Source organism: Electrophorus electricus, chromosome 8 (genome assembly GCF_041902795.1).
Source record: "Electrophorus electricus isolate QZ-2024a chromosome 8, ASM4190279v1, whole genome shotgun sequence".
NCBI classification, from domain to species: domain Eukaryota; kingdom Metazoa; phylum Chordata; class Actinopteri; order Gymnotiformes; family Gymnotidae; genus Electrophorus; species Electrophorus electricus.
Genome location: NC_137504.1, coordinates 5853710 through 5878963, shown reverse-complemented (window position 1 = coordinate 5878963; position 25254 = coordinate 5853710). Strand labels below are relative to the sequence as shown.

Sequence of the window (25254 nt, the reverse complement as noted above, 5' to 3'; positions counted from 1 at the left end):
TTATCCAAAGCAATTTACAGTTATGACTGAGTATAATTTGAGCTAAGGGGCCTCATTCAGAAGCCCAACACTGGCAACTTGGCAGCAGGGGGCTTGAACTGGCAACCTTCTAATTACTAGTCATATACTTTAACCACTGAGCTACCATATTATTGAGAGAAGGGTGAGACTAATTAGATCAACCAATAGTGAGAAACAGTGATCAGGAGACAATTCTAGCAAGCCAATCAGACATAGTGAGAATGTTCTCCCTCTGCAAATCTTTTTGGCTATTTAAGATGATCACAAACAGTTAAATATTAGCTTTTCCTCTTGAGACTGAACTGCTCCTTGTTGCAGAGAATGGATTCTTTGTAATGAAGTTTTTCTTGACATCTAATACTTGTTGGGCTGTGTTTTTTGCTTGTCCTGAACCTAAATTAGAGAAGAGAAAACTCTCTCCATGACACAGTGTATGTACCTATTTCACAGAAGTGTATTGCCAGAGATGATAACTGAACTTTACTGTTTATTTGATCTTAACAAGGCTTGCAAATGCCTGAACAGAGCTGATAATGATGCCCTGAGGCTTGGGTTATTATTATTTTTTGCAATGTCCTTTTTGTCTGTGTACAGCAAACATGTTAAATAATCTGACATAAATATATCTCTTTATGATCATACCCCTCCACCTAAATTCAGATTAAATGTTTTTAAGGCTTGTAAGAATAATAAGACAAATTAAAAACAAATCTGACAGAAATAGAAATGTGATGTAGCCAGGATTTAGACCAGATTTCCACCTGCATTTTCATATCTAATACAGATTGATCTTCAGGAAAGTATATCTGAGTACATCAGACCTACTGAAAAGGGTTTATTGAAGTAGTGGATTTTTATGGCAACTGATTTTCATTTATTCTATGACCATGAAAATAGATATATACATTATTTTACTTTCTACATTTGTAAAAATGTAATTTATTTGTCTGGAACAGCTTAATGGGGAGGCATATGATTATCTGGTCGTATAGGCTCTAAAGGTAATTGTTATTGGTCCTGTAAGTCAGTCTAATGAAAACATTTGTTATAAGTGTTTATATATGCACCCTCTCCTCTTTTTCGAAAACCCTATTATGGCTACACAAATTGCTTTTTTTTGCTAGTGCATCTATTTTATTGTTAGCTAGCAAGAATATAGTTTAGACCAAATCCATTATCTTTAATAAAAAATCTATTATTGCTCTTTTCAAATATGTCAATTAGTGATGTAGACAACACCACTAAATCCAAGACTTTTAGCAGTCAAGTCTAAGTCAAGACCAAGACGAGTTAAGGTTTCTTTTATAATATAAAAATGGGAAAAAAAACAAAACAAATTAGATTGAAATTCATAGTACATTCATAATCATTCATTATACATGATAGATATTAATAAAAATTTGATTTCATCATGTTTTGTTAAATATAGCATTAAATAACATATAGCTTAAAATATTATTAATTATTATTATTATTTTAGTCTTAGCCAAATAAAGGCATTGTAACATATGGAAGCAAGTGATGGTGAGGTTATTCTGTGTTGACTAAATATAAACCAACATGCATCTACATTATGGCACTTACCTGGTACCTTTATCTAAAGCTACTTACAATTACATCTGAATACAACTTAAGCAGAAGGTTAAGGAGCCCAAGAGCAGCAGCTTGGCAGGGGTCGGGCTTGAACTAGCAACCTTGCAACTACAAGGCAAGTACCTTAACCAATGAGCTAACACTGTCCCTATGACTGTTTCCTTAATAAATGAAAAGATAATGAGCTGTACAGAAATTCCCTAGACCAGTTTTTTTTTTGTCAGTGAGAGTCAAACTCCCCAGCCAACGAATGAATTTTTAAAAACAAAACTTGAAATTTACACAGATATTTAAATGGACAAATACTAATAGTCTGTTACCTAACAACTTTAGTAACCTGGTCTTACTTCACCTCGAAAACAAAGAGCATGTGAAGATGTAGTAAGTTCATACCAAACATGATAAATGACTGTCATCTTGAACTTGATATTTATGCACTCTCACCCTGATGCATTCTATGGCCCAGTTCCAAATGGCGCACTCATGGTATTGTAGTCCACAAATGCACATGCACGTGAGGAATGCGAAACTGTAGGATGTCACGTGTCACAGTTCTCATTTTGGCGATCAAAGGGGTGCTCATGAGCACCCTCTATAGGCCTTTACTGCAGACTTTGGCAAGGAGCACACCAACGGTTGGCATAATACTGAAAATTCCATGAGATACAGGCATGAAGCACCATCCCAAATTGCATCCTAAGCTTACTCCTGCAAGTCCACAATTTGGTGATGTCAGCAACATGCAACATGATACACAAGTCTTCAGGAGTGCTTGGTTTAAAAGTGTGCACATATGGCAGAATTTTACCTGACAACCTGAAAGTATTTAACTATTTTTAATTAGTCATCAACTAATAACCTTAACAACTACTAATAAATTACTAGAGAAATACATTTAACTCACATTTGAATATTTTCTTCTGTGTCTTGACAGTCAAACTGCTTGACATAAAAACATCCACTCTAAATTGGTCCTCGGCTGTGTGTCACAGAATTTTGGGTAGTAGACACAGTTGAGATAATCACCAAAGGCCACAGTAAAGGTGCATAGTTCTGGTGTTTCACACATAACCAAGCAGTATAATTCCAGATGGTAATGTGAGGGAGTGTAAATGTACGTTTGCAATCTTGACGTTAGAAAATAAACGTATTCACGTATTCAAAATAAAATGTGTTCATTGATTGGATACTGAACAAGAAGAGTATGAATTATTTTTCCCTGTTAGCCAATCTGAGTGCAGATTTTATTTAAACATGCAGGGAAAGCATTCTGAATGGATTATTGATATTGAATAAATCAGTTTGAGTTTCTAATAATCTCAGGCAAAGGCATCACACTCGGCAGGCCTCGAAAACTATTTCCAAGTCCGCCTCACCCAAGACCGCATCCAAATGGGGATGAGACGAGACTGAGACCATTAATTTGGTGTCTTGAGACTGAGACCAGACTTGCACTACAACATTTGTCTCAGTAATATGTTCTAGTCACTTTAAAGAATATGACATTGGATATATTTTTCAGTTTTCAGACAGTATGCTTGCGTGATAGGAATTAAGGCATAAGATGTCTGGGCAAGATATCACAGACAAGAAGTCAGGTACATCATATTAACTAAGACCTTTATCCATTGAACGTCTGTTTCCTATTATATGAGCTTGAGCAGTGACAGGCGATGATATTCACCACTGCCAGGCCTGCTCTGCCTTTTCAGCCAATGTCCCTCCTGAGGTCTGAAAAGGCCCATGTGTCCGCTGAGACATACCAGATGGGCTGCAAGTGGAGAGTGAAAAGGTAGGAGGTGATAGGCTGTCCCGAGAGATCAGGGCTGAGCGCACCTCCTCACAGAGCAAACGCACAGGTAGGGTAGGGCTCAGCATGGGTAGCTGTGACTCCTACAGCCTTCTCTGAGCCACAGGGAAACAGCAGCCCTCCAGCAAAGCAGCAAAAGTGCAGGGCAATTTAGAGAGGCAAGGATAAGCCACATTTCAACACTGTATTAAAAAGGCCCCTACTGTGGCTAAGTATACTGAGGCCAGGATTAATAGGATATTAGTGCATAATTAAAACTTTCCATTAGCGATTAGAAATCTCATCTGTGGTATATGTGACTGGTTCAAAATGAAAATGACTGCATGACAGGGGAGTAACAAGCCTAATAAAGTATAGTTGTGTAGTGATTACTAAAAACAATACAGACAACACAAAGTTATTTTGGTTTGGCAGTGTAACTTTGTCGCCATCATGTTTCTGAGCTCATAAGCTTGAATGTGAAAATGTAAATTATGTCATGCATGACAATGTTTCTGTGTCCCTTTTAGGCAAATATTTGGCATTACAACCATGTGCAACATCTTTGCATGAGGCAGCATTTGTTGTTTGCATATAGACTAATTATTATTGCCATTTATTATTCCTAGAGGCCAGTGAGTTAGTGAAAGCAGAAGACACATGTGTATAGAAAAAAAATTAGGAACATTTAAATGATCTCCAAGTGCATCAATTATTTTTCAGTAAAATAAAGGTCTTCTGACAAAAAAACTTAAACAAAAACAGTAGCAAAAATGAAAACCATTCTAATACCAAACACAACAGCACTATGTTTTCATCATATTGTAATTATATTTCAATCATGCAAATGAGTCACTTTTGGTAGTTAGGGGGGTGTTCATGTGTGTAATTGAAAATGGGAATATTGTCTCGCATCAAAATCTCATGGAATGCGTTTGCTGGCGCCTAATCAGAGCAACCACCATAAGCAGCTTGGGCCCAATCGGGCCTCCATCACTGCAGAATTGAATCGTTTTATCTTAATTAACTGTGCAGAAATGGTCCAGGTTTTCTGAGCATGCCAATTTCAGTCTCCCCACATGGCAAAATCTTTTCTTCCCCATTTAATAAACATGTCTAAGGCTCGCTGTGATATGGACTCACATGTGCTACAGGACTGATGCAAGCATGCACGGCCCAACCTACACCTTCCATCTGAAATAGATTATCTGGTCCTGCCAGCTGAGGGTAAGGGAAGCATGTGGCCCTGCTTGCTAACCACATAGCATACATTCAGCAGCACTTCTGCGCACCTTAGGCCCCTTAAGCAAAATGCCTTGCAGGCCTTAAATAGCCCAGGCAACAAACACAGCCAAAGTGTGCAAAACAAGTTTTCTTGGCACAAATGTATCAAGCTTTTATGATGTGGCTGTAATTTCATAATGTAGACAAAACTAGGGTGATATATTAACTCTATTGTCGTCTATATCTTACTGAAACATGATGATGCGATGTCCCCTATGTCCAAATTAAAATGATAGTAAAAGTGTATTAGGAAAAAACTATGAAAGCCCTAGAAGTGCCGCAGTCTGTGCCACTCCTCACTTCATCCACTGCTGCGCTCACTTTTTTCTCCCAGTGTTTTCTCTGTGCTACTTGAATGGACACAAAATGGTACCTCAGTCTTCCTCCAGCCCGTCTCTTTTCACTGTGAAAACCAGACCCAAGAAAATAGATCAAAATTATTATAATTTTATCAACTATTACTCACCTTCTCTACTTCATAAAACCCATTGCCCACATACCCAAGATTATTTCCCAGATAATGAAGGCCAATTATATAAATTATGTTCATACTGAGATCATGCAGGCTGTGTCTGTGTGGATATAATTCTCCAGGGTAATTGCCCTGGCCATTTAATTGCCATCACTTTTTGCTCCATTAGATCCATATTTGTACATAATCAGTGTGAATATTAGACAGTTTTTACATAATTCAATTGTAAATGTTACACGTAATATGTTTAATGGGATTTTTAAGGTAATAACCAAGGCATATAATGTGAGAGACATTTCACCTGTCAAAATAGGTTTTCAGCATATAATTGAGTGTCTGTATTAGGAGGCGAGGGGTAATAACACTAATAAGATTATACAAAGCATGTCCCGTTCAGACCAGTGGTAGAGAGACATCCAAACAAGCCCTCATCTCAGTCTGATGCCACATGGGTGATGGAGAAACCCTGCCTGATCCCCACTCCTCCCAGCTATCTATGAGCAAGTGAGGAGATGAGTGAATGACTCTGCTACAGTCTCTCTCTCTTTGACATGGCGATCATTTAGCAGAGGGTGAGGTTGAAGCCACAGAACAGTAGGCTGCTCTTTTCATTTTTAATAGCCTCAGATCAGGGTGTGAGCGGCTGGGTAAGAGAGCTTCTGAACATAATAAAGCTCCTGGTTCTCTGTGTCCTCTCCTGCATTTCAGTACTGGCACAGCGACTTCAGTCGTGAGGTTCCGCTGGGTAGGCTGGATCTGTTACTGGACTTCAATCACCCCTAAACGAAAGACAAATGTACCCAATTAGTCAGACAGCCTGGGCGTGCAAATGGTTGACTTTGGCTTCTGGCTTGCTCTGCTGGCATCCTGTAAATATTGACTCTTGCTGCTTTGGGGAATGTGACCATGGCTGTCGTTCCAGGGGAAGCAGTTCATGTGTGCAAGTATGCATGTGCGAGTGTGTACATGTGCTCGTGCAAGTGCATGGGTGTACTAATGTGTGCGGTTGCATGAGTACATGAGTGTGTGCGTGTGTGTGTGTGCACTCAACACTTGGCTCAGAGGCAGATGCTTCTTGGAGATGCCACTGGAGGCAGTGAAGAGCGAGGGATGTGCTGCTCAGACATGGTATCAGTGAGCTGCTGCTGCAGCAGTGCTGATGCCATCTCCAGTGGCACCTTCTGCTCGTTATCCTTCCACCAGCAAGAGACACTCCAGCTTCTCCACATGCTCGAGATTGGTGTACATATAGGAGTACAAAGGAATGTGTGTGTGTGTGTGTGTGTGTGTGTGTGTGTGTGTGTGAGAGAGAGAGAGAGAGAGAGAGAGAGAGAGAGAGAGAGAAAGAGCGTGCATGGGCATGTTTGTATGTGTATCAATGCCTTATCTGCATTTAAATACACATTCCATTCACTTTATTGGAAGCATTATTTATTTCAAACTCTTTATAGGTTTACAGTTACAGACTTCAGCCAGTTTGTTGCCATGCACCATTTGTTTTAGCAATCCTCCATCTCTTCATCAATGATCAGTTTTTCTTTTTTGAGTGACAGTATTACTTTCAACCTAGCAGCGATAGTGACACATGTAATAATTCCAGCAACACTTCTGTATATTATGCATTCATAGCAGCACAACACCCCCTAACATGCCACTATCATGTCAGTATCCTTGTTGTACTCAGAATGACCCACTATTCAGCTGGTATCTTGTCCTGTGGGCTGAAACTGCATTCATGACTGGGATTGAAGGTGGTTGACACACTGCATGACAAGTATGTAATTGTACTTCTATAAAATGTACGTATAAGATGACTGGCCTCTTCGTCTGGTACAATCAGTGAAGGTGCACAGCAGGTGTTTCTATTAAAATGGGTAGTGAGTCTGAGTTACTCAGTTTGAGTGCACTGATGTGTACTTCGTACAATGTTTAATTTACTTTTCTCACCTTTTCTAGCCCTTCTAGTTCTCTCTCTGTTTTGTATGACACTGCTGCCAGAGTGGGATGTGTAAGGTGGCACACAGTTACTCTGAGCTGTCTGTTGCCTGCCACATCGTTCCGAGCCATCAGGAGCACGGCATCACAGTGTCTCAGTGCGTTACTCGGAGGAGAACCACGTGATTCCTGCTGTTCAGGTCTCCTCCAGGGGCCATTCGCTTGCATGTCACCATGACTCCCCCGGATGCCACATGGTCCAGCTGAGATTCAGCCCGAGCCACCAGGCACATCACTGCTGCCTCTTTTCATGGGCAGCATTTTTGTCATCATGTCACTTGGGAGTCTTTTTAATTATCCTCTGTTTACAAAAAATAACTCGCCCTATTCATATGAAATTATTCATGTCTTTACCATTCCTGTATTTGTTCTGTGTAAATGAAATAGCAAGACAGGACAGTTGGCCTTTCGAAGGCAGTAATAGTCATTGGGGCATTCCAAGGCATTTTGAATGAGTATGTGACTCTGTGTATTTAAATAAAAGTATAGATGGCTCTATCCTTCTTTTTCACAGCAAAAAGTAGCACAAATACACAGACACACATGCCAGCAAGAACTTTTGTACATGCTGTGCTACAAACGTGGACGTGTCGATTTGAAAGAGACCACCCATAATACTCTGTGGCTGCCACTCACAGCAGTAGGAAGGCAGGCAGCAGCTGGAACTGCGAGCATGACGCAGGAGCGGAGCCGTTGTCTGCGAGGCCTGCAGCTCGCATTAGGATGAGAGCAGTCATTGGAGGATTTGCATGTGGTTCTTGGTGTGCTTGTGACAAGAAATCTGACAGGCCCTGAACTATAACATCCTGGCCCTCTCTCCATTCTGAGAAAGGAGCAGAGAACTTCAGGGCCAGTAGAGGGGTTTAGATGGCCTCTTTTAGTCTGGTCGATATAATCACAGACACAAACACCAAGACTTTTTTGGAAGGTGCCATTCAGAATTGCTCACTAGATTTGAGTGGAAAAATTTATGGTTAACTTGTGCTTGGCTTGACGATACTAAGAGGCTTAGGTATTGATCTCATAATTAAGTTCTTTAATAGATCTTGGAGAGCTTAAAGAGGTTAGCAGAGCAGAGAAGGTGTTTCTGCACCCAGTGACAGACAATAATACCAGTCAATACTTGATATTGGCCACAGTGTGAAATAACAGTACCTGAGATTGCTCGGCAAAGTTCCATTACCATCACTGACGCTTCTGTGTTTGATTCGCTGCCTTGTCACCTTAGCCATGGTCACTTTCTGTCCTTTATTCACTTCTGAGTAGTACACAGGAGGAAGTGAGAAATTCGGTGTTGTCTCTGCCTTCCCCAACCACCACCCCCATGAGTCCCGCCTCCCACATCCTTTCTGCCCTTAGAGAAATGGAATAAAGGGAGCCTATTGTGGGCTTAGCTATTTCCTGATAAGGGGCTGTCATTTTAAAACCATTTTCAAGTCATTTTTCTGCTCTTTGTAGTGCCATTGTAGTGCCACTTGAACGGCCACTCAACCTCACCTCCTTCCCTGCAGAGTGCAACTTTCTGCCGTGGTGGTTGTAGAAGGTGCCTTGTATAAATGCTGAAGAACGAAATTTCTATTAGCCCTGAAAATGAAATAGATGTATCAGCAAGGCTGTCACAAAATCCTGTTTTAAAGCTAAATTAAATCCAAAAATAAATCTTTGTGTGACGTGAGTATGTATAGCATATAGTTGCAAGAAAAGGTTTGTGACCCCTTTGAAACTATTAGGAAGGATTTCTACATAATTGGCTTCTAAAGTGTGATCTGATTTTCACCAAAGATATAATAATAAATCAAAACCATGCATATTGTGCATGCAACACACACAAGAGTTTGCTTGACCACATCTTTATAGAACAAATGGTTTAAACAATCAAACAAAGTCACTGATGAAAAAAGTTTGTGAACTTCTGGCTAAATGACCCCTTGTAATGAGGTTAATTACAGTATGGTGCTTCAGTCAGTTCTGGCCTAGAGCCAACCTGCCTGACTATTAAAAAAACTAATTTGGTTTCCAGCTCTTCTCAACCAGATTCTGTTTCAGTGCAATTCGGCCTGTTCAAAAGAAATTTCAGAGTTTCTCAGAAAAAAAGGGTCTTTTAAATGTATTAGACTGGAAGGTTTCACAAAGGGCATTTCTAATACTACGGCCATCGTCAACCAGGCAGATATTTTAAACATGGAAGAAATTCAGAAGTGATACTGTTCTCCTTAGGAGTGGGACTACTACAAAGAGCAGTGCATGGGGATATTGCAGAATTCGATAAGGAGGTTCTTTAGGTACAGGGGTTTTCCAGGAATTACTTTGATTGTTTAAACCATTCCTTCAGTAAAGATATGTCAGTGCAAAATGTGTTTTGTTTGGTTTTATTAAATAAGACTGTCTTTATCTAATTTATTACTATTCCAAAAATGAAGACCACATTGCATTTTAGATTCTGCCAGTCATACAGGAATCCAGATCTTTTTAAATGGGTTCACAAACTTTTCTGTATTTGCCATAAATATTTCACTGCATCAAATTTCTTAGAGGGCAAAGGCAGAAATACTTTAAAGTATGACTTGCACACACTCTTAACACTATGTTGGGGCTTTGATGGAATGAAGACTCTTATCTTTAAAATAATGTAGCAACAAATTTACTGAAAAAAATATCCCGAAGCAGTGCCAACATGTAAAGCTTTATAAGAGTTTATAAGAGTCAACTGTATTTGTCCAAAAACAGCACATAGCGAGGTGAACTGAACGTTAATATCATAAGTCAAATAAACAGGCTTAATTGCACCCCTGAGGCGCATCTGTATCACTAACAACATTGTACTTGTTGTGCTCCATTTGTTGTTGTTAAGATGGTTCCATTTTTAATAATAGACTGCTTACACTTTCTTTCTTATATGCATGCCAAAAGTCTCAAAGATGAAAGAATTAAAATATGTTTGGAGGCTACAGCCCTGTCAGTGATCACTGTACCCGATGCAACCATCGGCTTCTGTCCTTAATGCGTATCTGTTTTAATATTCCATGCAGCAAATACAGATGATTTGCAAATACAGATGACAATCCATTGCAATTACAGCATTGCTTCTCCAGAGTTTATGAGAACTCTGGGATCACAGCAGGAGCTTTACTCTTGACTATGTTAGTCAGTTTGCCAGTTTTAACTAACCTACAGTTCCGGCAGGCTTGTCTTTCCATGCTGCAGGTTAGCCATCCTTGGCAATGTCTAAGATAAATTTATTGGTATCTACTATCTACTCAGTGACCTTGGGTGGGGTGCACCTATAATTCATGTTGCACTGATGTTCAATCAAGAGACGGGTTTTTAAAGAATGCCATGGCGATATAGAGACATTTTATGAGGCGGTGCCCTATTTTATGACTTGCAATAAAGAGAAAGAAAACTCTGAAAAGCTTTTCCTCAGCAAAACCTGAGGCACCAAGAGATAATTATCTGGCTGAACTTTCTTCGCTCTTACTTACAATGTCTTCGGGGTGGGGGACAGGGAGCTGATAGATAACGTTATCCTCATAGTCCAGTTCCAGTGGAAATGGGGAGTGGGGGGTTATCCTGGAATAAAGAAAGCCTCGATTCACTGTGGCACTGTTTCAGAGGCCAGCACATGTCCCCGAGCACAGCGTAAAGCATGCTGGAGGCCTGGAGATCATCTCGTTTCTGAGTACAGAAATACAAAATGCTCTGACTATATCTCCCCCCTCTTTCACTGCTCCTGGGGCCGATGCTGAGTAGCTGAGGGCTATCTGAGACTTGGTTGGGTGTGCAGGCCTTTGAATTGCCTGCCTCGCCATCAGAAGAACACATTAAACACAGGGACCTGCAGATCAACACTTTGAAGTCTGAGAGCAGTTATGTACTGCATTACTACAAATTTGTTTCAGTGCTTAGTGTTTAAAAATTGGGAAGAAATTATTCTATTTTTCATCTGTACCATTTGTGTGAAAATCCTGCCAAACCAACATTGGAAAGGGAGAATCAGCCAACAGAAGGGCTGTACAGTGAGTTTTTTAGTTTTGCCAGCCTACGCACTTCACTGCAGTGCAACCATGTCTCAGTGTGCAGGGTTGATTTATTGTGCCCTTTGCACTTTTTTGGCTGATCAAATATCTGAATAAACAAGTTTTGCTGTAAACAAAATTATATCTGTCATCCTCATTTATGCTACCACTAAGAGCTGAGAGTGGAACGCTGCTTGGCTGACCCGGCTCTGCAGGCTCTGACCTGCATATGCCACACTGTGTGTGTGTGTGTGTGTGTGTGTGTGTGTGTGTGTGTGTGTGTGTGTGTGTGTGTGTGTGTGTGTGTGTGTGTGTGTGTGTGTGTGTGTGTGTGTGTGTGTGTGTGTGTGTTACCCAAAGGCCCAGTTTAGAACCATTACATGAACCAGATTGAGGCCTGGGCTGTAAGAGGCTACAGCAGTTTGGAATTGTATTTTCCTGATTCTGCCTTCCTGACTAGCTGCTGGCAGACAAGCACAAAGTCTGAACAAAGTAAAAATGATCTGTATGCTTATTATGCAGAGTGAGTTGGCAAATCTGAAGAATGTGTATATATGGATGGAAATAATTAGGATAGTAATTATCCATTGATCATCTTAGTAAATGTGTCTCATCACATTTAATTTCACAAGAAAGACTTAAAGACATTCGGAGAAACTTTTGTTGTTTTTTAAATTCAGAAGAGCAGTTTAATTGTTTCTTGCATATGCAATCCATTTGAGGCCTTATCAGCATTAGTCTCTCAGTCTCTCAAAGTGCATTTCCTCAAGTCAAATACTGGTAAGCAAAGAATAAGCCTTTCATGATACTTATCTGATCTTATGGGCACAAAAGATTTCCATTATTTCCCCAAAGTACTGCATAATGACGTTTCCTTGAGAAGGAAGTAAGACCCCTGTGATATTTAATCAAAATAAATCTCCAAAGTCTTATACTGCATGGTTTCCATGTGTAGTTACATTTAGCTGCAGCTACAGCAAGAACTACAGCAAGAATATAACCTACAGCAAAAACAGCCAACAATGATCAGTACATTTGTCACAGCTATTGCTCAGGTATTGCACAAAACTATATTCCACACCAGCGAATGAAGTTTTGTTAAAGCACCATTATAAATACTGAACAGTTAAACATCCCCAAGCGCAATGGTGTAATAATCAGTGAAGAACAAAAGTGGAATGCAACAAAGTGTACAGCAAATTAAAAATTTTACTTGAAATAAAATTGTCTTTGTATGCCTTTTCATTTGAGTGGTCCACCAGCCTCTGCTTTCACCATTCCCTATTCTTCATTTGTCATGGAAAATATATCCCTGGAGGCATGATCAGAAGAAAATTTTCCTTCTGCAAATGTACCTTTTGTTTCTTGATACAGTGGTTTATTATGTGGGGCTGTTTTAGTCTTTCTATTCTAACAGCTAGAACTTTTTTAATTCAACTGTATTTGATCAGTAGCACAGTAGCATATTTGATCTTAGCACATTTCCCTCGGTTCATTCCTAGTAAATGACCGGGCGTCCTGAGTAGATTCCCCATTTCTAGCCCTCCATACCAGCAACACTACAGTGCACTTGAGATCAGCACGCAGCAGATAGGACTGAAGTGTCTAAAAAACCATTTTATTTTTCCGAATGCACCTTATGTTTTCCCTAGCTGCTGGATCTGGTCACTTTGCTCATTCATGGGAAGGATTCCCTGATAGCATTAGTGGCCTGCACAATTGCTTCTGTTTTGATAAAGAGGTGCCTAACTAGGAAGATAATGGAAGAGATGGATTTTTAGCATCTTGCATGAAAAGCAATTACCTTTGAGACTTAATTGAGATGAGTCGCTATGAGATCATTATGAACAACACTGATGTCAACACAATGACATGGCTATTTTAGATTTTCCCAATCATTTAATTTAGATTCATGGTAGTTGGCAGATATTACTGAACGTAAACATTTAAAAAGGATGTCCTCAATAATAGGAAAGTAACTCTGTTCAAAACTCTTAAGATGTTTTTTGTATGCTGCGGCTAAATTATGAGCCACATAACTAGGTTATGTTTTTTTCTCTTCTGCATTTGAATATGAGACGGAGGCTAATTCATTTTCTGAGATATGTCTGTCACTGGCATACCTCTGGAGGCTAGCATTTTTCATTTTTCTTTCTGCCTGTTTCACATCTAACAACATTGTGGTTCAGCTTAATTTTCACCCCCTCACTCGACAGGCTTGTCTCAAACGAGGCTTACACGCTCGGATTCCTGCCCCTTGCTTCATAGGCAATTGGAGCTGGGTGTTTGATGGCCGGATGGCTGGGGTAATGGTACCGTGTCTCCCTCTTACTGTCAATTTGGGAATGGAAGCATATGTGGCGGGAACCGATGAAGCCATAGGGACCATGCAGGACCAGTGTCACAATAAAAACAAAGTGAACCATGTTATGTGAACCATAACACTGCAGCCAAACATATCTGGTGACTTATTTCCCATGTCCATAAGAGATATTGTTTTGCAACTCATCCATCATTGTGTATGCAAAGCATCTGATATTCCAGACATGTTGTTTTCCAGACAGGCTAATGTATGATTTTAGTTATTGATTGCACTTTTAATCTGCATGCACAAATGGAAAATGTAGAGTGTACCTCTGCTTGATGGTATTGACCCGATACACAGAAAGCTGTTTTCTGATTCACCATGCCAGTGTACCGGTTTGGGGCCTCTGAGTGATTACCATTATTACCTATTAGCTCAGTGGTTGGCCATTATCCAGAGCAACTCACACATTCACTTACAGTAAGATTATATAGATTTTTATTGAGGCAATTGAGGGAATGGTAGCCCAAGGGCACTCAAATTACGCTGGCCTGAAACCGACTCGTGTAAGATTCCCTGAAGACCATAGCCAGCAGCTGGAGGCAGTGCTCCCCTCGGGAGTGTATCTTAAATTAGTTAATAGCTCCCGTGCCTCCACTTATTCTGCACTAGTTTGCTGTTGTCAGCAAATATTTCAGTTGCTTTGCGAGTGTCCCGGACAGGTTTACCACACAAACTCTTAAAATAGATCTTAGGAAATGTAAAATCAAACACACGATATGCGGCTCTTGGGGCATGTGAAATCCAGCACATCAAACACATGGACTACCAGTGCTACAAAAACAAACATCAAAAGCAAATATATAATTTAAGCAGTTTGTTATTGTTGGAAACCTGCTTAGTCTACAGTATCTGCAAGACTGTGAATGCTGTGGCTCCTCCTAGTCATATTATCTGTGAATTAATCTACCTCGTGCTACTTAGTGCAACATCTTATGTTGTTCTTATATAAATGTCAAAAATCTATTCTTATTTTTACCTAATTTATGCATATTTATGTGCAATTTATATCCTGCTGTGACACTGTAGTTTCCATCAGGTCTATCTATCTTTCCACCCCAAATCCTCTGAAAAAAGCCTCTGACGATGAAACACATTTCTTAGGGTGTGTTCAGACTTGGTAGTTTTGCTTTGATTAACATGAACCTTTGTGTGATTGCTCTGTTAGTTTGGTTTGTTAGACTAAGTGTGAATGCTGCCTTTCAAACAGCCTGAGCAGGTGGGTCTCCATTTGTTTCTAAATTAATTCTGGTGTGGTTTGTTTGAAGTATGAACACAATACAAATGTAAACGCTCAGAAAACCAGGACTAAAATATAGCAATGAATCATTTTCTTGTTTGGTCTGGACCAAGGAACCAAACTAGAAGTGCAAATATACCCTTACATTCTCTTCATAAATTTTGTATCTTTACAGGTCTTTACCAAGGACTTTTTTGAACAATAATCAGTAGAACAGCAGAAATGTAAATATCGCTAGGGCGACGCATTGGTGTTGCATTGCTGGTACCAGTTTCACTGTAACCATGTCTTCCCTTAGCACCTCAAAGCCATTTTATTTGATTTATCCAACGTCATAGGAAATAAAACCTATTTTGTTTTTAGATATTGCTTAATGTGAATGAAATGGGGAGTTATTGTAAGGAGTGAAGAGGATAATAACAAGGAGGCAGTGAAGACCAAATGAGAGAGCTATGGAGTTCCCCCCAGTGAGATTGTGTACACTGTGGCCTCCTGTGAGATTGTGGCTTTTTTGTGCATGGAGGATTATTTTCGTTTCTTTCAACACTAGCCACTACAAAATCAAACTACTTGTAAACATGTTATCATAATTCACTCCAGAGTGCTTCTCATATGAATGAATGTCTTGCACCCCTTTCCCCATTTCTCCCTGAAAATCATACAGCCTGAGGACAAAATTTAAAACTATTCTAAATTGTACAGAAGCAAAGATACGCCCTTCAGAAAGAGGCCATATATCCATAAAAGGCTCCAATCTTCCTAACTACTGCGCTTCTTTCATGTTAACAGCTTCCATCTTAGGCAACTCGTCTTTCTCTGCCTGGCCCCTTAGTATGTGGTGATTGTAGAGTGTGCAGAGATGCACCGGGGGAAAGATGGCAAGGCCTGTAGATGATCATTTAGGGAAAAGTCCCTAATGCACTGATGTAGTACTTAACATAAAGGGAAAAGATGTGAGCATCTCAATCTATCATTTAATTCTGACTGCTGATATCGTTTCTGGCCAAGGCTACTTATTAGGTGACACAACAAGCTACAACACCCCTAAGCCATAGAAGAGATAAGTGCTCTTAATGATGAAGAAAGGTGCTATTAAGAAGGTAAAAATTATATGTCCTCTTTTATCCCATAGAATCTCAATGGCTTCAGGATTGTTTTTCAGTGGATCCACTCCTGTGCCTCATGCTGAAATGTACCTCACCCTCATTTTGCATATAGTTTTGTGTGTGTGTGTGTGTGTGTGTGTGTGAATCAATGTTTATTTGTATAGTGCTTTTCACAGCAGACGTCATCACTTAGCAGCTTTACAAATGTCCGCGTCCAAGTCCCCAGTAAGCAAGGCAAAGATGATATAAGGAAAAACTGTGAGACTACGAGGACAAAATGCAAGAAGAACCAAGACTCAAAAGGGGAACCTGTTTTCATCTGGTCTACACCGGACAGCATAATCATATGAACAGAAATAATAGTAAGATAAGAAACACAATAGAGAAATACAATAGAAAAACAAAGGACAAAGCTGGGAGAACTGAACTTACATTAGCAATTCTTGTGTGAAAAGATTATGGAAGTATTCTAAAGTGCATAACACAAAAAGTATAGCTAATATGGTGTGAGATTGCAGAGCTGTATGAGGTGCATGTCATAATTTATAAACCGGATGCTTGGGCAAATAGGAAGTTGTCTAGTTTGGATTTGGTGATTGAGAGTGTGTCAGATTCTCAGGACCAGGTCTGGTGTCGGGCCAACTCAGAAAAGGTAAGGTTTTCTTTTATCAGGCATGCTGCAAGCAAGAGATGTCATGGTGAAGTAGTATATGATTCAGGGACAAGTGAACAGGATCACACAGACAGAAGGAGCAGGAACAGCTCAGAGAAAAGGGGTGGACAGAGAATAACACATGAAAAGTACAGAAAACAGAGTAGTGGGAAATTAAAGCAATATATCAGTAAAATTGCAAACAACAACATTTGTAAACACAAAATATATCAAAGAGTACTGGCCAAAAGTTTGTGCATACAGTTTACGTCCAGAGTTAAGGATTGAGAGTGTGTCTGAATCTTATATTCAGGCAGAGAGCATAAGGATGGAGGCATAGAGTAAAACAAGAAAATGGAGAGAGCATGGTAGACATTACTGAGTGAGATCAGTAAATGATAGAATCTATACATTCATAAAAGCTTAGCAATGTATGTGAAAAACATAAAATGATGTTTACAGGTCAGTTTAGCGATAGACAATAACATTTTGTAAATACAATGTTAGCTAAAAGTTTGTGCAAATAAGTATGTTTTCAGTCTTGATGTAAATATTGAAACTTTATCTGAAAACTGCATTGGGGCAGGGAGCTTATTGCAAAGTTGGGGTGCCTTATGTGATAATGCTTGACCACCTTCCATGATTTTTCTAATTGAAGGAACTGTCAGCAGGCCTGCACTCTGTGAATGAAATGTTTGTGCAAGGCTATAGGGTTATACTGGATCTTATTTTGTGATTTACTTGAACAACCAGCTAGAAGAGTTTTACAGTATTCCAGCCTAGAGGTTATGAAGGCATGGATGAACATATCAACACCTTTAAAGGATAGTATCTTTTGCAGTTTGGAGATATTGCATAGGTGGCAAAATGCAGATCTAACTACATTACATATATGTGCAGCAGATGACAGATCCAAATCAAAGGAGAGATCCAAATCAAACCTAGAGCTTTTTGCATTTGTGGATGGAATAACTAAGAAATCATCCAGATTCACAGTGGAATTTAAGAATTTATTTTTCTCTGCCTTAGGTCCAAGCAACAGGATCTTTTTTTGGATTAAATAAGAGAAAGCATCCAGAATTTAACTTCCTTTGCACATTTTTCTATTTTGCTGAGACTGGAGGGATCATTTGGCTTATATGTAATGCTGGGTGTCATCAGTGTAGAAATAAAAACTAATACGATGCTTGTGAATTATACTGCCAAGTGGTATCATGTAGCGTGTGAAGAACAGTTGGCCATGGACTGACCCTTGCGGAACACTATACCTTAATAAGATCAGAAGATCGTTGTTCACATGAACAAATTGATAGCGATCAGTCAGATAGGATTTAAACCAGCAGTGGGCATATCCTTTAATTCTTACAAGATTCTCAAATCTGTCAATCAAAATCCTGTGGTCTATGTTATCAAATGTTACACTGTTGCCTCTGTCAAATGACAACTGTGTGTGTGTGTGTGTGTGTGTGTGTGTGTGTGTGTGTGTGTGTGTGTGCGTGCGCGCACATGGCAACTGAAGCAGGCTTGAGTGCCACAGCTCTGAAGTGATTAGGCGTGTCACTACATGCATGCAAACTCATGTGTAATTGGGTTTGAGGATAAAAAGAGCATCTGTGCTCAAGAACTGTGCTGATGAAATGCTTCTCCCTCTCTCTCTATCTGACTCTCTCTCCCTGTCTTGCTCCCTTGTCCACTTCCTGCTTCAAGTCTAATAGGGCACCACCAGAATGCCTCCATAGGAGGCCCAGGACTAGAACAATGTCCTGTTCCTTGCTATATTTATATATCGTTACATGTTACAAAGTTTTATGCTACATGATTGGATATTTCCTCAGGTATATTTAAACTTGGATTAAGGTATGACCATGTTTTGGTCAATAACTTAATTTGCCAGACCAGGGAGGATTTGTGCCCATAAAAATAAATTAATAAAAGTAAGAATAGTAATTACGGTGCCTTCCAATAACCAACTGAGTTCCACAGCGCTATGAAATTCTGATGCCAGAGTCTGATGCCACACTGGGTGCAATGTCTATAGAATCAATGTTACAAATTGCACTGGCAAAAATAAATCAAACTTCCAGGCTTCAAAACCATTACTGTACAGTTACAGTTGTTGCAGTGCTGTCTATTCCTCTCTCTCAAGCTCTCTCTCTCTATCCTCTTATACTCCACTTGCTATTAACATAAAGTTGGAGAGGCATCTTCACTGATGTCTCAGAGGCATCTTCTCTGTGCTGACTAGTTCTTCAGCATCCACTCCAGATGTTTGTCTACGGACTATCATTATCCATTACAGAGAACTTTAATGTCATTATGTGTGTTGATTAGGAGTTGGTATTTATGTGGTTGGGATTTTGTGGTGATTACATGAGAGAGCGATAGAGAGAGAACAGAAGAAAAGCACAACACTTTAAAACAAAAAAAACTGCTTCACAAATACAGCTAGCTGCTATGTAAGAGGGAGTCAGACTGTTTAGCCACCGACACAAACCATCTGCTCAAGAAAGTGTCTTAAAGTATGCGTGTGATATTTCCAAACCATTAAAATGCTGTGTCACTGTGTCCCTGTTGTGCTCTGGCACCAGGCCTGAGATTGTGATCATCGGGCCTACCACCAGTTGTCACAAATCTCACATACCTCTCTCTCATGCTGGGCAAGTGACACAAAATCAATATGGCCTCTCTGGACCCTCCATCAGTCCAAATATCTGTAGAGGGTTGCTTCAGGAGGAAGGTGGTCAATATGGGGGTCTGGTGGCTTAGGATGGGAATGTGGCTGTGGAAAGTGGGTGCACAGAGTCAGAGACAAATGATACTCACTTTGTGATCTGCTGAGAGGTTCTAAGCAGCTACTACAGCCTGCGTCCAGGATGGAGGTCTTACTGTGGAGGAAGTGAGTATAACAGAATGATGAGTAATGCCTCTTCCTGTCCTGTCTCTCCTCTGTGGCAGTGATGGATGGCAGGCTGCTTCTGGAAGGCTTGCAGAGGTTTGGCGGTATGCCCATGTACCTGCCTGTGCAGTACCAGGTGTTGAATGCCGAGCAGGCCTTCTTCCTCAAAGAGGCCAACCAGGACATTATGCGCAACTCCAGTCTGCAAGCCCGCACCGAGCTCTTCTTCATCCAGCAGGCCAGGAGGATGCCCATCGTCAATGCCAGCTACGGGCCCCTCTCCGTGCAGCAGCCTGTGCACATGGAGCTCCTGGGCCCTGGGTTCTTCAACAACCCTTCCTCACCGTCCATGTCTTCTCCACTGTTCACGTTCAATTGGAAGGTCCAGACCTTCATTATAAGTGAGCGCATCCACCCCAGCTGGCCGAAGGTACAGGTTATGTTTTACGTCGTGGGCCGGGACTGGGATGACTACAGTACAGTGGACAGGCTCCCATGCGTCAGAATGTTTGCCTTCCATGAGACCCAGGAGGTGCGAGGCACCTGCCGTTTGAAAGGAGAACTGGGCCTGTGTGTGGCGGAGCTGGAGCCTCTGCCCAGCTGGTTTAGTCCACCTAGCATAGTACCTGGTAGACAAAGGGCACCAGAGCAGGCCGAGGGCACACCTGTGGAACTTTACTACATGGTACAATCCACCGACACTGGTGACTGCAATTCAGAGGACTCCCGCAAGGTCAGTCCCATTCATTCGGAGCAACAGGGGCCAGCTGGGTACTTTTCAGGGCCAACGCCCATGAGGAGGATTGGGAGCGTGCGTCTGCTACAGCCACTCTCTGAGGTGCGGCTGGATGGCAACTTTGTGGTGATGGTGCCCTCCAGGCCTGTCAGGCAGAAGGAGACAGTGTCAGCCTTCCTGGCTGCTTCCACTCTGTCCTCTGTGGAGATATTCACCCTCAGGTGAGAAAACAGCTCCTATCACATCAATTTCATACCTTTTTTGATAACAGATGAAACCTACTGCATAGCTATCTGAAATGTGTTTAAGAGATGCAGAATGCTTAGATAATTGCTGGATAACTGATGAAAAATATGAAGATTCCACTCTCTAATGTGTTACTAATGTCAAATTAAAATAATAGACTTCTTTATGAGGATTACTTTCCAAAATAATTTATTTAAGTATCTTCCCTGAATTTATTGCATGTTGAATTTTCTTTTATTTATTAAACAATGTTATTTGGCAGTAGTGAATTTCTCTCTGAATTGACTCAGAGTGCAAGAAGTGCAAGAATTTGCTATTGGATTTATTAGGTGTGCTTGTACATAAACAATTGATAAATTGGTATTAATTTCCAGTTGTGCCGCCTGAGATCTAAAGCACCATGCATGCAACCAGCCATGTGCCTTGAGTTACGCATTGACGAAAGGCTCAGCCAATTTGTCAAGCAGGGCATTAGTTTAAAGCATAACTGCTTTCTCCTGTGTGACTGATGATGAACTTTAAGTGTTCTGCTCTCAGTGGGAACCTTGTGTACTGTGTAAACATATATCAGATCTAGAAGTATAAGGGAGGAGGGTTATTTTTCCATTTATTAGCTGTTGAACATATATATTGCTTTCATTTTGGTGTTGGCTGCCTGTGCTTTTTTTGTGCTTACTTATTTTAGATGGACCTAGACCTCTAATCAGAGCTAATGGAGCTCAAAGTTGTCTTTGGAGCACCTCTGAGCTGCTCTGAAGTACTTTAAACATCAGAAATGTGTTTGTAATATGGTTATCAGCCAGATTTTAATTAATGTAAAAGACTGAAAAAAGAAGCCCACTCCTTAGTGGCAGCCCATGTTTATAAGAAGTGCATCGATGAGGTTTTAGTGGACAAATCTTCAGTGATGTAGGCCTTCTCTGTAGAGTCTCCTCTGTTTGCTTTGTGTGATAAGATCCTTTAAAAGGGTTTGCTCTCTGCTTTCATCATTGCTGCATGATGGCTAAATGGCTTTGTGGCAACTCCAAGTCCTCTTGCCCCCTGGAGATTGGCTCGGCTCTGTTCTTGTTTCAGGCTGGATTTTGTTTTATTTATTTATTTATTTATTTAGTTTATTTATTTATTTTAGCATTGACCATCTGAGCACTGTTGATATGGATATTTCTCTAGGGTTCCTGGCTAAAGGTGTTTGTGCGTGTGTGTGTGTGTGTGTGTGTGTGTGTGTGTGTGTGCATGTGCGTGCGTGCGTGCGTGTGTGTGTGTGTGTGTGTGTGTGTAACAACAAAATGTATGCATGGTCACTTTCTCTGCTGGAGCCAAAGCTCAAGCTCATTATTAGCTTTAGTATAATCTATATCAACTCATTCTTGCCCATATATTCCCTGTCCAACAGCATTAGCCATGCAGTGGTAATCTGTCCTGACCATGGGCTACATGCAACATTTGCTTTTATTTTGGTTTACTTTTTAATGGCAACATGAATTTCAAATGTATATTATGTGTCCTCCATAATAACCCCTGCCATCACTGAAAATTTCCCTCAGGCTTGAGGTTTGAGGAGAAATACCAAGGTCTGATTTCCCCCCAATTATTATTTGATATACTAGCAAACCAGAAAACTTGCACAAGCTACTGTTAGACCATCATCTGTGACCTTAACCAAAAATAAATGCTTCTTGAATAAAATACTGTACATTCATGCCTCTACTCCTGAGCAACATAGTTGAATGTATAAACAGTTTGACGTGCCATTGTGTGTTTTTTTGGCATGCACTTACTGAATCTTGGCTCGTGAGTGATTTGGAGAACTGTAACAGGTTGAAAATGGGATTTACACCTCATTCATAATGCAAATGAAAACATGCCTCCCAAATGAACAAATTAACAATCTAACAGAAGATAAATAGTCCCTGCTGCATTGGAATTTAGACTGAACATTCTAACACGTTTATGTGTGTCCCTCTAGGATGTAGCCTATGCTAATAAATTCACAAGTAGCTTTCCTTATAGAGAGCATTTTCATCAACAAATTGATAAGAAGGCATTGATTTTTTTTTTCCTCAGTGAATTGCGACCCTAAGACGGACATTTTTATTAACGCATACACTCATCAAGATTTTATTGATTCAGTTTAACAAATTATTTTGCCATTTATTGGTGTGCGCTGATCTGTAAAAAAAAAAAAAAAATCCAGAAAACACATACATAATTATAATGCACTCATGATTACCACAAACAACTCAAAATTATTTTCAACATCAACTAGTTTATAACTACTAAAAAGCATCAAAAATGATAAGACTACCTTCGAGATGAACCAGACAAACAGAATTGGATTGAGGCTGAAATAATAGGGGAATTTTTTATTTGTACGGAGCCCAAACAATTAGCCCTTAAAACAGCACAGCTACTTCACATGAAAATACCCAGGAAAACAAGTATTATTTAGCCTTAAAAAAAAACAAAAACAAAAAAAACCTGACACGCAAGATACAAGAAAACACGCAGAAGGGTAGAAAGAGATGCTATTATCACTGCAGTTGCTGCTTGCTCTGAAATAGATACACGATTACTCTAAGGAACTTCATCTAGCAGTATACCTAAAACAAACACTGAATTTGTACCTTCATGGTAAACATGACAGCGCCTCAAAACTCGATAATGAAGCTCCCATTCGTGCATTAACGCTACAAACCCGTCGCGGCAGGGACGTCGCACTACAACCCATAGCCTATATGTACATGTAGTTACACGACCCCGACTAATTCGTGTTGACAGTAAATTTAAAAGCATTGGACTGCACTCCTACCACCATAAAAACACCATAAGGTTTGTCAACTTGGTGCCGATGTCCTGGAGTTTGCTTGCGCTACAACATAGGTTAACAGACCTTAAAGGCCCTGTAGTTGATTTTTTTTTTATCTCTGAAAAATAAATATTTCCGTATAGAATGTTGTATATTCCAGTAACCTTCCAATTTCCCCTCATAACTAATTTAAAAGGAATGTTTTGAATCTTTATTTTTCTCTGTGGGCGTGAACCCAAACGGATTGATCGACAGCTTCAAACGTAAGCAACCAGTTGGTCAGTATGGCTCAGGTTGGAAATAGGGTCGCATCAACGCGGCTCTACTTGTTTGAACCTGAAGAGGTGAAAGGTTGTCAGTGGTCTCGGTCAACAGCGAAATCCGTGCTAGGGCTGGGCGACTATAAGCATATTGATATGGTGGATGCAATTGTAACAGTGAGTTATGTCGAGTGGGCTAGGCAGTGTGGCTAATTGAGCCAGTTGACATGATTATCTTGTGTCAAAACGGAGGAAATTAGCTAAATCAATCCAGTGTATCTACGGAAATATTGAGAATTTGCGTTCTTAAACTGTATTAAACAGAATACATGCATAGAAATAAATGCATGAATGAGGTGATAGGGCGAATCCATAAATCGATATAACGAATATGGTAATTTTCGATGACGTGTATTGAATCGAATAGATCGATATTTGCGATATACTGCCAGCCATGTTTAAACAGAGGCTAATCACAATCTCAGGTTAAATTAGAGGATGCCACATTTCCTATTTTATGAACTATACAATAGTTTTTAGAGGGCTATCATCTGTGCATTTCTTACATATTGATCACTTTTCCATTAAACCTATTAAACCTAATCTTAGCTAGCATTAGCTAGCTGCCGTATATTCGGCTCTTGCACCAGGTCTAGCTAACAGGCTTTGACTATACCTGGCAGAAGCTAAACATGGCAAGGTCAGTGAGTATTGGCAGTTTCAAAAATGTCAGTGTATTGTATCATATAACGTTATAAAAATAAATTTGTAGCTGAACTAAATTACTTTTTTAAAATAGAAAACTGTAGCCTGCACATTTTGTTATATTCTCATTGCATGCTACATTATTGAATTGTCAAATAAAACCAATGACTCTTGTTTAAAAATAAAGACTTAGGGTTGCCAATTTATCATCCACATCGCCTGCAGTACGTTTCATCTTGGGTCTGCTGGCAAATCCTAAGATATATAAAGACCAATTTTCAAATGAGTCCGCAGTATACAAAACAAATTTGAGGTCATTTTAGGCACTCTGCAGGGCCCAGTAAATGTTGGACTGATGATCACAATTCCTGCTAGTATAACATTTTGAGTCAGGAGGATTGCTGCCTTTAAACTCTGAAGGTTAACACTTAAATGTCCTAGATACTACCAATAGCCTATTAGCATTAAACTAAATTTACATTTACATTTATGGCCTTTAGCAGACGCTCTTATCCAGAGCAACTTACAAAAGTGCTTTGTCATTTACTCAGAGTACATCCTAGCCAGTACAGTAGATTAGAGTCCCATATACCAATGAACTAGAATACTGTTGAAATACAGGGATCAGTGCTGATGCCTAGAAGTACAAAATACATAAGCTCTATCTCAAACAACAGTAAGTGCAGTAAACAAGTACTAGAGTTTGTTAGTCAACAAAGGAGCAGTCAACATCAGTATAGTAAATAATACCCTACAATAAGTACTAGTTTCAGTTAGACAACATAGTGTCAGTGGTCATTTAAATATTCTACAAATAGATGGGTCTTCACTCTGCATTTGAAATTTACTAGTAGACTACATGCCCAGGTATATATTAATAAATTTTACCCAACCAAAGAATACAATCCGTTCAGCGTAGCAAATCTAGCCTCTCTCAGCCTTCTGTGGGGAAGCTCAGCTTCTTATTTATTTATTATTTTTAGCCAAGTTCACGTTCCTGCATTCAGAATAAAACCCATTATGATGACTTCAAAAACAAACTCAGCTGCCAACTCCCGATGATGCTGGTGGA

The 25254-nt window shown here is 40.0% G+C and overlaps 1 protein-coding gene across 1 annotated transcript in view; it reads left to right on the top strand.

The window, feature by feature from the left end:
* The window catches only part of si:dkey-112m2.1 (transmembrane protein 132C), an 89450-nt gene that overhangs the window by 7185 nt on the left and 57011 nt on the right, over positions 1 to 25254 (top strand). Inside the window, exon 2 of the mRNA XM_035526730.2 lies at positions 19489 to 20386. Coding sequence (XP_035382623.2) covers positions 19489 to 20386 — 898 coding nt within the window. The remainder of the gene's footprint in view (positions 1 to 19488; positions 20387 to 25254) is intronic.